Raw genomic sequence first — 14,249 nt, 5'->3', positions numbered from 1 at the left:
TCTTTCTCGTTTCTTTTCTCTCTCACCTTGGTCACCTAAGCACTTCAACTCAATCTAAGAGTTTTAAGGCATATCATTTAAGAGATGATAAAAAAAAAATGTGCTGTAAGTCTATCATACAGTATAGTAAGATATTTTCACTGACTCTGGAATGAGTTCTGTCCTTGGTTCAGACTCAGCATTTTGGGCCATTATACTTTAACTTTAGTGAACACCTATCTTGAAAAAAAATGAAGGTAATACATGATAGCTAACCAATTACCCTTTTGAGTTATGCCATTATTTTTTTAGTAGAAATTCATTTGTGAATATTAAAGGGTTGCAGTTTTCTAATACATGTTTAAAATATGAAAAGTATCTGCCTGGAATCATTTAGGGAATCATTTTCCATGGTTCACTAAAGTGGGAAGGAGAAGAAATAAATTTGAATTAAAATCTAATTTTATTTATTTATTATTTATTTATTTGTTTATATATTTAGAGAGCATGTGCACACAAGCAGGGGAGAGGGAGACAGAGAGAGAGAGAGAGAGAGAGAGAGAGAGAGAATCTTAAGCAGGCTCCATGACCAGTGCAGAGCCCAACGTGGGGCTCAGTGTGACAATGGTGAGATCATGACATGACCCTAACTCAAGAGTCAGATGCTTAACTGACTGAGCCACCCACGTGCCCCAAGAGAGGGCCATTTAAAAGAGGACCCTCTGTATCAATGGGACCATCCATCCAAGATTATAGAGTAAGTTGATGAGGAAATCAGGATCAAGGAAAAGAATTTATGGGTTTAAAGTATTCTTTAGGTCTTGTGTGTTCTGGTAAGTGGATTTCTAGATCAGGAATCATATCATGTACATGTGTATGTTTGTGGAAGCTCCCACAATGCCTGGCAAGGAGCTCAGTAGGTGCTTTGTAAATGAGAAATGAATGGAAGTTAGTTGCCACAGGAAGGGTCCGATAAAGCCCTGGAACTCTGAGAGGAGAAATAAAACCAAGGGATTCAAAGATGGAATGAAAACAGCTGATGGTATATTAGGCAAAGAATATCGAAATGGAGAGGGGTGCAGTTTTAAGGGTGTTCTTGTGACAGATACTCTTTCAGGTAAATGTTGGAGAGAAATCCACGAGGTGATTTAGAGCAGTGATGCTCAGATTCCTAGAAGTTGCCCCCACCATTCCTCTGATAAAATTACATCATTTCCCAATACCTCTTAAAAACGAGGTGATGGAGGGGTACCTGGGTGGCTCAGTTGGTTAAGCATCCAACTTCAGCTCAGGTCATGATCTCATGGTCCCTGTGTTCGAGCCCTGTGTCGTGTTCTATGTCTGTCTCTGCCCCTACCCTGCTCATGCTCTGCCTCTCTCTCGAAAATAAATAAGCATTAAAAAAAAAAATTTTTTTTTAATGAGGTAATGGATAGACTATTCCATGTTTTTTTTTCTACGGGTCTTTGACACTTGTTATTTTGGGTCAATACCAGCAACTGACAAAAAGTGGTCTCTGAAGTACAGAGTTATGGTAGTTGTTTTAAGTTGAACACCTCAGAACTTTAGAGTGTTATGAGGAGCTCTGTGGTTTCCTGGAGCCCAGCTGAGTTTGAGAACAGCTTTCTCAGAGCTTTAATGAAACAAAGCCCTCCTGGGACCAGTTAAGAGAGTGCTTCATAGGAGTTGCTGACAACAAATGTAGGTATTGTGTTCTGGAAAAGGCAGTTCTTGTTAAGTTGCTCTTGTCGATTCCCTGTGGACTAGTAGCTTATCTGTTACTGTTATCTAGTCAGCATGGAAGAATCTCCTGGCTTTATTTACTCACCTTACCAATCTTTTGAAACCAGCCATCCACAGGGAAGTTTCTGTGAAGTAGAATTGTGTGAGTGTAACACTAGTGTTGAGACGCCAGATTTAGGTTGGCAGCTGAAAGAAAGGAAGTGGTTTGCTTTCTCCTCTGAATGTGTCCCTACCTAGCTCTTGAGAACCTGTTTCTACCTAAAAGCTTTCTTTCTTTCTTTCTTTTTTTAAAAACTAAATCATGTGAAGTAGTTGCTTTTCTGAGCTGATTCAGGCAATTAGATGAGTAACAAAGACTGTCAGTCCTGGCCTGCCAGATTGATTTTTAAAAGTCTGTTTAAGGGGGAAAAGAAAAAATCACTTATGATGATTCATCTTGAAATGATAAAGCTAGTGCATATGCAAATTTTAAATTGTTTGGTATTTCAATAAGTGAATATATTACGTAGGCCCAGACGACAGAAGGCCTGAGAAGGGCTGATTTGGAGCGTGTATAGACGACACCAGAAGGGGTGGGTGGATGTTTTATTTTAAGACCTAGGGATTAAAAATGGCCTATCTACCTTTGTGAATTTCCTTTCCTTTGAAGCCACAGCAAATCTTTAGCAGAATATACCGATTCGCATTTCTGAATAGAGTCTATATATTCATTTCAGTTTAATTAAGATAAGTAATATGGGAGGCATGTGCAGTGGGGAAGATGCAGAATGGGAATTCTGTCTTAGGTTAAGGCTTGGTGGAAGGTTTGGATGCTGGAAAACCATGACTGGCAGGGAATGTTTTGTAATTTAGCAAATGATCCTGAGAACTGGAGGCGGCAGACTAAAGACTATGGGATCTGAAAAGGCAGCAAGCCTTGGAATAGAGGTGTAAAGAGCTTTTAAACATAGGTTGGGAGCTCAGTAAATGTTAGTTGCTCTGTTCTTTTTCTCCTACCACAATAGGAAATGATAATAGTTTTCTATTGTGCTGAAGCATATGTGGGTGATGGTGCGGCTTACTGGATTGTTAGGTAGGAAAAATTAGCTCCCACCATTCAAATCATTCAGCAGATACTTAATAGATGTAAATATCTCGAAAGAAATGATTGATTTGTGTGCAAGGTTGTGTGCTAGTGCTGTGAAAGCAAAGCCCTATAAACTGCCAGCACTCCCTCAAGGAGCTTAAGGATGAGTTAGGCAAATGCACACAGAGAACGACAGCCAACAGCCCAGAGCATCCAGGAGCTGCCACATGACTAGTAGAGAGAAGCAGAGCTGTGAAGAGGGACAAACCCCAGTGGACTGGGACAGGGGGAGGCGCTTCACCCAGGAGGTGACTGCACGAAACCTGGACTTCAGAGTCAGGTGGGGAAAAAAAGGGCACTGGGTGGCTAAGTTGGTTGAGTGTCCACCTCTTGATTTCAGCTTAGGTCATGATCTCATGGTTCATGAGATCACATCGGGCTCTGCACTGACAGCGCTGAGTGTGCTGGCAATTCTGTCTGTCTCTCTCTGCCCCTCTCCCATTTGCTCTCTATCTCTCTCTCTCAAAATAAATAAGTAAACATTAAAAAAAAAAAAAAGACTAAGTCCAGTGGGATCCAGGGAAGTGTCAAGAAGGTGGAGGACTCTGTAATGTGGAGAATGGTGTGAGCCCAGGCAAGTAGGAATGGGGGCCTCTCCTGATGAGTGGGTCTTGTCGTGGAGGGAGGTGGAAGGAGAAACCTGTTGGAGGCAGACTGTGCTGGTTTGGATTAACTCACATAAGCAGTTAGAGATGCACTGTAAGTCAAGGGGGCAACTTGGGGGCATTTGTAGAGTTGAGGTTTGCAGGATGGCCTGCGGGGGCATGACCAGAGGGCAGGGAGAGCCACTGAGAAGCTGAGGCAGCAGTTCAGATGTATAGTGGTGAACGTCTGAGTGAGCGGGTGAAAGAGGAAATGAAAAGGAAAGGAGAAACAGAATCAATATCACATGGAGATTAAACGACAAGTATGAAAACATCCCAGTCTTTTTAATGTGCTTCTTAAAGTTAGATGAGATGCTATTCAAATGGAATAATCTGTCCCATTTGAATGAATGCCGACCAGATGGTTACACTGAATGAGAATAAAGACGTTAATCCTCTATGGCCTATGACTTGAGATTTAAACACGTTTTTTGGCTTGGACAACTGCTGGGCCTGCCATGTTGCAGACATAGTCTCTTACAGTACAAAGATTTGTTTGGTTCTAATTGTTTTTCCTTTTCTTTCTTTCAAAATAGACTCTATCGAGAAGAATTTCCAATCCATACCTTGAGCACACTCCTTCCCAGGTATGATTCTTTTCTCTTACTGCATTTTCTGAAACGATGATTTATAAATCCTGGTGTAGACTCTTCTAGGTACAGCCCTTGGCTTTGCTCCTGGGCAGGCCGTCTTCCTCACCTGGGGATGACACAACTGAAGGTGTTTGAGATGCTCTGATAATTGTGGCATGGTGCAAGATGTTCACCAGATAGGAAAAAAGTATTTTCCCATCTTCCAAGTCCTTACATAAATGCAGAGTTAATACATAATATATATTTTTCAATTTGTTGTGTTGATATCCGCTATTTTAAAAATACCGTGTGTCTATTGTACACTAAAACCTTTGTGTAAAAGGGGATTGTCTTTATAGTTATCTAATAATATAATATCTCCGTATGCTCATTGGAAAAAGATGGGGAAGACTTCATTGTGTTACATTTAAAAATCGGTTGGCAGAGGTTTTTTGTTTTGTTTTGTTTTTTGTTTTAAAGAAATTTTTCTTTTTGTAATGTTTATTTATTTTTGGCAGAGAGAGAGAAAGAGCATGAGCAGGGGAAGGGCAGAGAGAGAGGGAGACACAGAATCTGAATCAGGCTCCAGGCTCTGAGCTGTCAGCACAGAGCCCCGATGTGGGGCTCAAACTCACAGACCGCAAGACCATGACCTGAGCCGAAGTCGGACACTCAACCGACCGAGCCACCTAGGCGCCCCTGTTTTTTGTTGTTTAAGAGTAACAAGAGACTTGTGATCATTGTGAGGTCTGGAACTTTTGGGCCTTGTTCACTACTATATCCACAGCTTCTAGAATGGGGCCTGGTAGCTGCTCATCAAATGTTTTTTGAATGACTGAGTGAATGAATACTGGTACCTTGTCAGGACCCATCAAGTGTCAGCTGACTTCTCTTTTAGGGAAGTACTGTCTGTCATCTGACTTGGTGTAGAGTTTTCACGTGTTTTTTTGTTTGTTTTTTAATATACAGTTTTAACATGTTAAAAATAAATAACTTCCTGCCATTCTCACTTTGTCATCAGGCTGTATTTGGGAGGTGATAATAGGAATACTAGAGAAGCATAAGATGGGGTTGAAGTGTTCCCTGTCAAGACATAGTCAATATATTATCCATCAGTTTGCTTCAAGAGAAGATATAAAATATTTTATAGATGTACAATTGTGTAGGTGCAGAAAGAGTTCACCAAGAAACAAGTAAACACATGTAAGCACACATCCCCAGTATACATTGATTTTCAAGAACCTTTACTTATGAAGACTGTTCATTTTTACTTCTTTTGTGAGGTAGCATTGTACTATGGAGGAAGGTGCCAATTACAGAGAAAGAAGGTAGGTATATAAAGTAGGACGTAGAGCTCTCTAGATCTGAGAAATAGCCTCCTTCAACCTCCCAGAATCGGAAATACATACGGATGTGTTAGGAGATTCAAAAGGAAGTTAAATAAAATTTTCATCAGCTAGGTGGAATCACGAAGTAGGTGAAACCAGAATGCTTGGAATTAACTATGAGCTCTGAAGCTGAGTGAAGCTTAAAAGCAAAGCAGACCGTAGCCCTATCGCATTGTGTCACAGTGTGAGATGTTCACCAGATAGGAAAAAATTACTATCCTCTCTTCCAAGACTTTTACATGAATGCATTATCAATATGGCAGAGTCATATGTTATAAATATTCTTCCATTTGCTGTATTAATAGAAACAGTGTTTTTTTAAAAAAATTGATTTGCTCTGGAAACTTCATATAAAAGATGATTCATGGCTAAAGCAGTTTAGCATTTGGAAAATAGTTATTGTAGCTTTAATAGCACAAGTGGACCAATTGCAAAAATAAAACAGGCAGTTGTTTGTAGCTACGTAGGCTAAAATGTTTTGAACTTAGGGAGGTGGTCATGATTTTCTTTCATGTATAGTATGCTGTTGGCAGCTCACAAATTATATTATTCTGAATCTACAGAGAATATTTGTCCTTTTCCATTTTAGATTTATGGAGAGAATTCTTCTTGTGCGGGAAGAGCATTGAGGAATATTATTATTGTTCAGGCTGCTGACCTGATAAAAGACAGAGTGAACCTCAAGGGATTTTACAGGTAACACAGTTTTCTAACACCTTGTCAGAAATTCTCCTTGAGGAGAAAAAAAAACAAAAACAAAAAACCCAAAAATGTGATAAAATGGTAAAGTTGATTACAGAGAGATGGGCTATATCAGTGCTGGGAGGGTTTGTTTGAAGTGTCCGTTTGGGGTACTGGTGGTGGTTTTTCTTTTAGTTAAATTCAGCTGAGTATTTGCTGACAGGAGACTCCTGGTTCTGAAGTTAGGGTGTGGAATCTCCAGCAGCAGGTGTGGATGAGTTCCTCAGAGACTCTCTGCTCTGCTTCCTCTGAAATGTGATGTTTTATAAGATTTTTATTGGGCACGTGCTATAATGCGACTTCAGTAAATATAGGCCCCCGCTTCAGGAACCTTACCAAGGCTCTTTGAGGACTTGTTGGGGGCCCATGGGAGAGGGGAACTTGTGCTCTAAGTTGCCAGGTGAGGATGAGCCCCTCCTCAGGCCCTGCAAGGAGGGGGAAGGGCGGGTCCAAAGAGCTGGCATTTCTCTGCCTTGGCTTGTGAATAAGGGGGTGGGGGTATGAGAGTAAATAGATGGGCTAATGGTCAGTTTTAAAGCAGCTGGACTAAGAATGGTCGCTTAGTAAGTTTAGAACACGTTTTCATTCATGGAGCCATTTGAAGAAAAAACAAAAGTAAATTGTCAGCTTTTTATTTTGTCAAGTAAAGGTATTAAGCCATATCAAACAATACCAAATTAAAATGATAAAAATTGAACAAAAAGAGAAAACTGTGGCATTTATTACCATTATTTTTTCTTACTGAAAAGATTGCAATATACCACAAAGAACAGGAAGAGTACTCATAAAAAATGTTACCAAAAAAAAGTAGGAAAGATCCTCAGAAAAAGGATATTTCTTTAAGTTAACTCAGCTTTATCACAAATTCATTGTAATATTCCTGTTTTTTCCATTTGTCACAGTTGAGAAAAATTTCATCATGGCATGGGTTTGGGGGATAGTGATTCTCGACCTGTTTGAGTAAGAAGACTCCCATTTTATTGAGACATGACTGAAAATGCACAATTCTTAAGGGTACAGCTTGAGAATCGTTAATTATTATATACACCTATGTAACTATTATCCACACCTTAGATAGTTCCTTCATGTTCTTTTCTAGTCACTAACTATCCCATGCTACCAACTTCTTTCTAATCAAACACTTGGCAGAAACTGTTTTCTGAGGCACCATTGACAAGGGTAGGAGGGAGGGTGGGAAAACTATAATGAATTATTACTTTAAAATCCCATATTTAATTAACCACATTAGTATATACATAGGTCTTGAAAAACATGACCCACATTAGACATGATGTGTTCTGTTGACATAACATGTTGTGTATATGGACTCATGAACCTATTGAAAAAAGCTTCCCCTCCCCCCTATAAGGAATTCATAGTCCAAGGTCTGAGAACTTTTCGCTGAGAGCCCAGGCCAAGTAGACAACAACAGGGGGGAAGAGAGGCTGCAGTCATGGCTAGACTACTTCACATAGAGCCTTTGTAATTTTTTTTTAACAGATGATGATATCAATTTGAAATCCATCTGATTTTTTTTTTTTTTTCATTTTTTAAAAACTAAAACAGGGTGGATAAGTCTTTGGTCTAGTCTTAAGCAGGCTCCTAGGATTCATTTTACCTACCACACAAGGCTATGTGTAAGATCTGTCATTGTCCTCAGTTTCTTTATGTGGTCTCCATGGATATAGAAGGGAAAAAAGCATTGGGAGATATACATTAATAAGGCTCATGGAAAAGAACCATCCATGCCACTTTGAACATATTTAGGGTTCAGTGGGAGTAGAAAGGGGAGAGAGCATGTGCTGTGCTATTTCAGATTCCCAGTGGTTGGGCCAGAACTTCTTATTTTTAATTAACCAAGGATTTAATTAGTGCCTTGGGTTTATTTATTTTTTTTTTTTATTTTATTTTTTTTATTTTTTAATATATGAAATTTACTGTCAAATTTGTTTCCATACAACACCCAGTGCTCATCCCAAAAGGTGCCCTCCTCAATACCCATCACCCACCCTGCCCTCCCTCCCACCCTGCCCTCCCTCCCACCCCCCATCAACCCTCAGTTTGTTCTCAGTTTTTAACAGTCTCTTGTGCCTTGGGTTTAAAGATAAAGTGCTAATATGGTTGCCTAGGATGAGTCCTTTTCATTTGGTAGTAAATCAAGGTAAGGTATTCCCCATGTACTACATGAGAATTACTTTCAAAATGTTGAGATGTTTTTTATTGCTTTTGCACTCTAAGAAAAATCATATTGGTTTCTGAGACTTCAAATAGGTCTCTAAATACCATCACCCCATTTACATTTGAGATTAGGGTCCTGTCTGCATTACCGTGAATTAATTGCTAAAAATGCAACTGGAGGCAGAAGGAGACCAGGAGAAATCAAATTTTCAGTTCCAGAAATGGGTCAAATTAATGTTTTGTTGTAACAGCCACACTGGCCTTATAGCTAATCACCTCCATATCGAATGTTCCCACCTAGTATTGCAACTGTAGTTAGATCTACATGTACCCCCAACGGTTTCTGGATTCAGTACAAGACTGGAGTAAGAACTGGTGCGGGTGTTGAGATTGCTGCCTTCCATGCAGACCTTTTTTTCCTCGCTGCTCTCCCCTAAGTCCTGTAGGTTTGGGTATGGGATCTGGATTGTTGCAGACCTGGCCAGCAAGTCAGGGGAGTGGGAGTTCAATGCAGGGGCACCTCACCTCATTTTGTTTGCTTTGGTGATGTTAATAGTGTTTATCCCTATCCCTAATGGTGTGTTCCCTGGTGTAGATGGATTAATGAAGGATATTTGAAACATAATTTGATAAAGTTGGGGGTAGAGAAGAAAGGGATCATGGGCAACTGAAACCATAGCTTGCTGGCTGGGGGTTGGGGGAGCTCTTATTAACTAGCATTGTCATGGCAATATCCTGTTTGAGAATATAGACTCAGCCCCGCTGCCCAAGACAGAGTGAGCCCTTCCCATGGAGAAGGTAGAACTGGGGAACTGGGGCTCCCAGCATCACCTGGGCCCCATCCAGCCATACTGCATCAGAATCTACACATTAACCAAATCCCCCATGTGCTTCTAAACACACTTTTGAGAAGCCCCAGTCTAAGAAACTTCTTCCCCATCATCTGCGAGCAAGCAAACGTATTCATCCACCTAGTGACCTTTTTGCAAGTTGCCTCTTTAGTTTGTTAGTAAATGTTTGGTTGTGTCCTATTCCAGGGGAGAACAGACGGAGAACTGGATTGTTCTGAGAAAAGGATTACAATAATACAGTGTTTAAATCCCTGGGATAAAAGTACTTTACAAGCCCAAAGATGCTGGCTAATTGACAGAGGCATTGAGGAATTAATTAACACTTTGAGCCTTTAACATAAAAGGTGTCTTATAGAATTAGAAGTTAATATTGACTGTTTTGTCTAATTGCCTAGTTTATTGCAATCTGTTTTCTCTTTTTTCAGAAAACATCCATTTATTTGACAGTTAATCTTTCTAATGTCTTAAAGCTAACCTGCAAGTGAACATGTCTGGTGTTGCCCTAATCACCTTAGAGTACCTTTCATATAGCGGCACTTTACCAAAAAAAAAAAAAGTTAGACTTACCCAAGCTGGGATATTTGTTGAAATATCTTAGCAGAGGGGCTCAGTTGGTAGAGCTTATGACTTGATATTTGGGGTTATGAGTTCAAGCCCCACATTGTGCATAAAAAAACTCAAAACCCCAAAACCAAATATCTCAGTAAGAAAAGCTTATTTTTCCTTCACACCTGAAAATACAACATCTCATGGCAATACGTTTCTGTTTTAGGAATAAAATATTGACATGTTTTGGTTCTTAAATACCAAACATTGAATAAAGATAACCATTTCATGATACATTTTTTTAAAAGAAACATCTTGGTGACTTTTTTTTAAGGGAGAATGATTTTCAGTGAGATTTTTGCAAATGAAAAACCATATTTCAGGAACTTGTCTTCTTGTGGTTTTTCATTTGAGGCTGATAAAGATGGAAAAGTGGCATGAAAATACTGCTTGTAGTGCCCAGATTGGGGCATTCTTCAAATGCAGTTGTGGATCTTAAAACAGATTGCAGAGGATATTTTTGCATATGTGGTGAGTGGAGTCTATCACGCACAGCTGGGTTTATGGGTTTGTGATCTAGGCTGCATGGCCATATCACTTAGACTATATTGAAAAGATTAATGGTCATATTTATTGTTCTTGGAGACAAATTTGAGGATTTAATCTGTAGAGTAGCAAACAAAACTCTTTAGCACTCTCTATGGTCCCAACTTTGAGTAATCTTGGAATTAATTGGTTCTCAAAAAGACTAGATAAAAATCTATAAAGAGTTGAACAAAAGTTGATCGCCATCACTTTTTGAGGTACTTGTTTTACCAAGGCAGAAGCATTATCTTTATATAAAGGATTGCTAAATTTATTCCTTCATTTATCCAAACATGTGTATTGAGAGCTTACCTGTGTATCTGAACTGTTGTAATTGTTGGGGTCTAACGGTGAGGTATATACATAGTTGCTGATATCTTGAAAATGATTCTGAAGTGAGGAAAGCAGATAGTATTCATTTGGAAAGATGTACAATTACTAAACGTTGGGTGATTGAAGCAAGAGTATAAGAGGATATGATTCCAAGTGTTCCTGAGGACGTGATATTTCAGCTGAAATTGGAAAGATGAATAAGAGGTGCCGATTCATTATTATTGAGTCGCTTGTTTAAAAAAGTTTATGAAACGGATGATATTAAATATCAATTATTTGGCAAATGAGTTGCAACAATGTCTTAACCATGAATGGCTTCCCTTTTGTTCAGGAGGAGCTGTGTTGGGTCAGAGCTGGTAGACTGGCTTCTAGAACACTGTCCCTTTGTCCAGTGCAGATCTATGGCCATAGGGGTCTGGCAGCTCCTACTGGATATGGGAATTATGTTATCAGGTTAGTATCATATGTTTTGAAAGCACAGAGCATTATTTTATTAAGCTACCAGAACAAAATTTACTTGAATTTTCTAGAGGATGTTACAATCTGGATGGAAATTGCTTTTGCAGGTAAATGTTTGCATTCTCTCATATTTTGTAAATAAAAGTGACCAGTCATCTTTTGACGGTTATTTTGCACATCTTTTATAAAAATAATTAGGTACTTGCTGATTCACAGACTACTACCTGTAAGAGTTTTTCCCTTACCTTCTCCTCTACCCAAAAGGCTCCTCACAGATTTTTTTGTTTTGTTTTTTAAATTTTAAATGTTTATTTATTCTTGAAAGAGAGAGAGAGAGAGAGAACGTGAGCAGGGGAGGGACAGAGAGAGAGGGAGACACAGAATCTGAAGCAGGCTCCAGGCTCTGAGATGTCAGCACAGAGCACGAACCACAAGATCATGACGTGAGCCAAAGTCGGACACCTAACCGACTGAGCCACCCAGGTGCCCCTCAGTTGTTATTTTTTTTTTTTAATCAGAGACATCTTTAGTTGCTCTACATGTGTGATTTGTCTAGGTGTACTTAGAATAATTATCAGAAACTGATTTTATGAGTGGAATGTGTATGCCATTTAATTGACTAACCATGAACAATTAGAGATATGACCTATGAAAATTAGCTGTTTAAAAAGAGCACAAAATTGATGTTAACTAGCAACTAAAATAGATGGCAGATATCTCTTTTCCTAATTGAGCCCTGGGAATTGAAGAATTAGAAGTCAAGCAATCCAGATTCTTTATTTGGCTCTATCATGAAGGTTCTAGTTAGTCACTAGGAAGCCCCTTTTTCCCTCTAAGTAATAAATCTTGAGGGTCAGAGAACATAGTAAGGTAGAGAAAGGCATACCCCAAGTGCCAGTGTGCAAGAGGAGTACAGATGGGGATGTGGGTGTAATTTCAAGGCATTATTAACACCTAGCACCTGATACTCTCACATTGAAAATCAGTGACTATCTTTGAAGGATGTTACCTGCTTGCTGGTGAGGTTCATGTTAGTGGTGAGCAAAAAAAATTAAGTGTTAATGTATTTTTGGATCAGTCCTTGATTTCTTTTAAAACAACCTTGGTGGCATTGATATTTTTTGCTAGATAATTCTTAGTTGTAGGGGCCTGTCTTGTACATACAGGATGTTTAGCACCAGATGCCAGTAGCACCCTCTAGTAATGACAACCAAAAATGTCTCCAGACATTGCCAAGTGTCCCTTGGGGGCACAGTCCTTACCCCCCCCCCCCCCCCCCCCCCCGCCCCGTCCAATTGAGAACCACTGGTTTGAAACTTGTCATAGTGTTACACTTGTATATCACTAACGTAATTAAACATATTAGTTTGCCTTGGGACATATAAAAAAAAATTCTCCCCACTTTTTGAATTGCTACTGATTTCACCTGTCTCTGAAGCACATAAGTCATAAAATACATGTGAAGATGCTGGCTAAGGCCTCAAGTAATAAAAATTGGGTTGGTCAGTAAGTCCCCTTTAATTCAGTGGGATTGTAAACATGAATGGACTTAGAATATATAATTATAGTCTTTCCCCTGGGTTCTCATAATAATTAGTAGGGCTTTCAATTTATTATTTGGTTTATGACTCTCTTAATAATATACTTTGAGAAACGGACCCACCCCTTTTTTGTTTCCAACAGTGGACCAGAATTTATACTTTCAAGATACCTATGTTTTCTACCAGTTTTCATCTGATGAATGTAGCTATTTGTACTGTGAATTTGAAAGAGAAGAAGAATGGCAGAATGGTGTCAAACTTTTACTGCAACTTGTGCCTCTCATTCCTGCCAAAGCTGGCATCTGTGAGCTGTAAGTAGATGTTCTTTTTTGTTCCATTATAAAATTATACTCATTCAGAGAATGTTTACTGTCTCTAGGGACCGTGCCCTGCTCTTGAAGACCACTATCTCCTTGAGGAGATAGTTGTCCCATTCCCATTTCTCAGATGCAAGTTCAGAAAGGTAAAAGAGGGGTGCCTGAGTGGCTCAGTCGGTTAAGCGTCTGACTTCGACGGTCATGATCTCACGGTTCGTGAGTTCGAGCCCAGCGTCGGGCTCTGGGCTGACAGCTCAGAGCCTGGAGCCTGCTTCGGATTCTGTGTCTCCCTCTGTCTCTGCCCCTCCACTGCTTGCACTCTGTCTCTCACATTGTCTCAAAAATAAAATAAACATTTTAAAAAAATTAAAAAAAAAAAGAAAGGTAAAAGAAATTGCTGGCAATTAAATCCAGCTAATAAATGACTGAACTGGTATTCAAATCCCAGAAGTTCATGCCTCACCAGCTGTACCACGAGCCGTGTCTGATTTAATCATCACTATATGAGTAGTGATCTAGATTAGGAATAAATATGATTTGGCTTAGGTTGGACTAAAATAATAACTGACATATAATCCACTCTTCAAGTCGTGACTTTCCTAAGAAAGAGCTCAAAAACCTTTCTGAAAATAATCAAGAAGCAATATTTGGCAAATAAAACGCATGAATCACTATCACGTGGAGATATTGAATCACTATAAGATTAAAATGAATTAAAATTTATTAGAGAAGGCTTAGGAACAGGTCTTGAGTCCTGATATGGTGCTGCCTGACATGTCTTTGTTTCTCCACAGCATTCATGATATGCCTATTTCAGAATAATGTATTTCAGATTAAAATTTGCCATCAATAACTTTTACGTATTCAGTTTTCAAAATGTGTTCCCATACTTATGGTTGACTGTCTCCCTTCTTGAGATGGCAGGGCAAGAGGTATTACTCTCATCTCATGGGTAGGAAGAGTAGGTTCAGAGAGAAACAATCATCACAAAGATGAGTTGCTTTTGTTAAAAAAACAAAGACACTTAATAGTGAACAGTTAATCCAGGCTTTTAGAAAAGAAATAAGTGTTAGAATATTAATGAGACACTGTGCTAATAGGTTGATATTAGAATCACATTTTGTTAGGAACTATGCTAACTGCTTTATATTTATTATTTCATCGTCAGATGAATTCTAGAACACAGTTCTTACTATCGCTATTTTGTAAGTGAGGAAATTGAGGCACAGAGGTCAGGTCACCTGTC

General features: G+C 39.2%; 1 protein-coding gene across 1 annotated transcript in view; it reads left to right on the top strand.

Annotated features, from left to right (window-relative positions):
• RAPGEF5 (Rap guanine nucleotide exchange factor 5) overlaps nucleotides 1-14,249 on the top strand; it is a 225,865-nt gene that overhangs the window by 34,223 nt on the left and 177,393 nt on the right. The window contains exons 2-5 of the mRNA XM_042919932.1: nucleotides 4,029-4,079; nucleotides 6,042-6,148; nucleotides 11,018-11,139; nucleotides 12,829-12,997. Coding sequence (XP_042775866.1) covers nucleotides 4,029-4,079; nucleotides 6,042-6,148; nucleotides 11,018-11,139; nucleotides 12,829-12,997 — 449 coding nt within the window. The remainder of the gene's footprint in view (nucleotides 1-4,028; nucleotides 4,080-6,041; nucleotides 6,149-11,017; nucleotides 11,140-12,828; nucleotides 12,998-14,249) is intronic.

Source organism: Panthera leo, chromosome A2, assembly GCF_018350215.1.
Source record: "Panthera leo isolate Ple1 chromosome A2, P.leo_Ple1_pat1.1, whole genome shotgun sequence".
NCBI classification, from domain to species: domain Eukaryota; kingdom Metazoa; phylum Chordata; class Mammalia; order Carnivora; family Felidae; genus Panthera; species Panthera leo.
The sequence above is the reverse complement of the archived record's forward strand: the minus strand, read 5'-3'. Positions and strand labels throughout refer to the sequence as shown.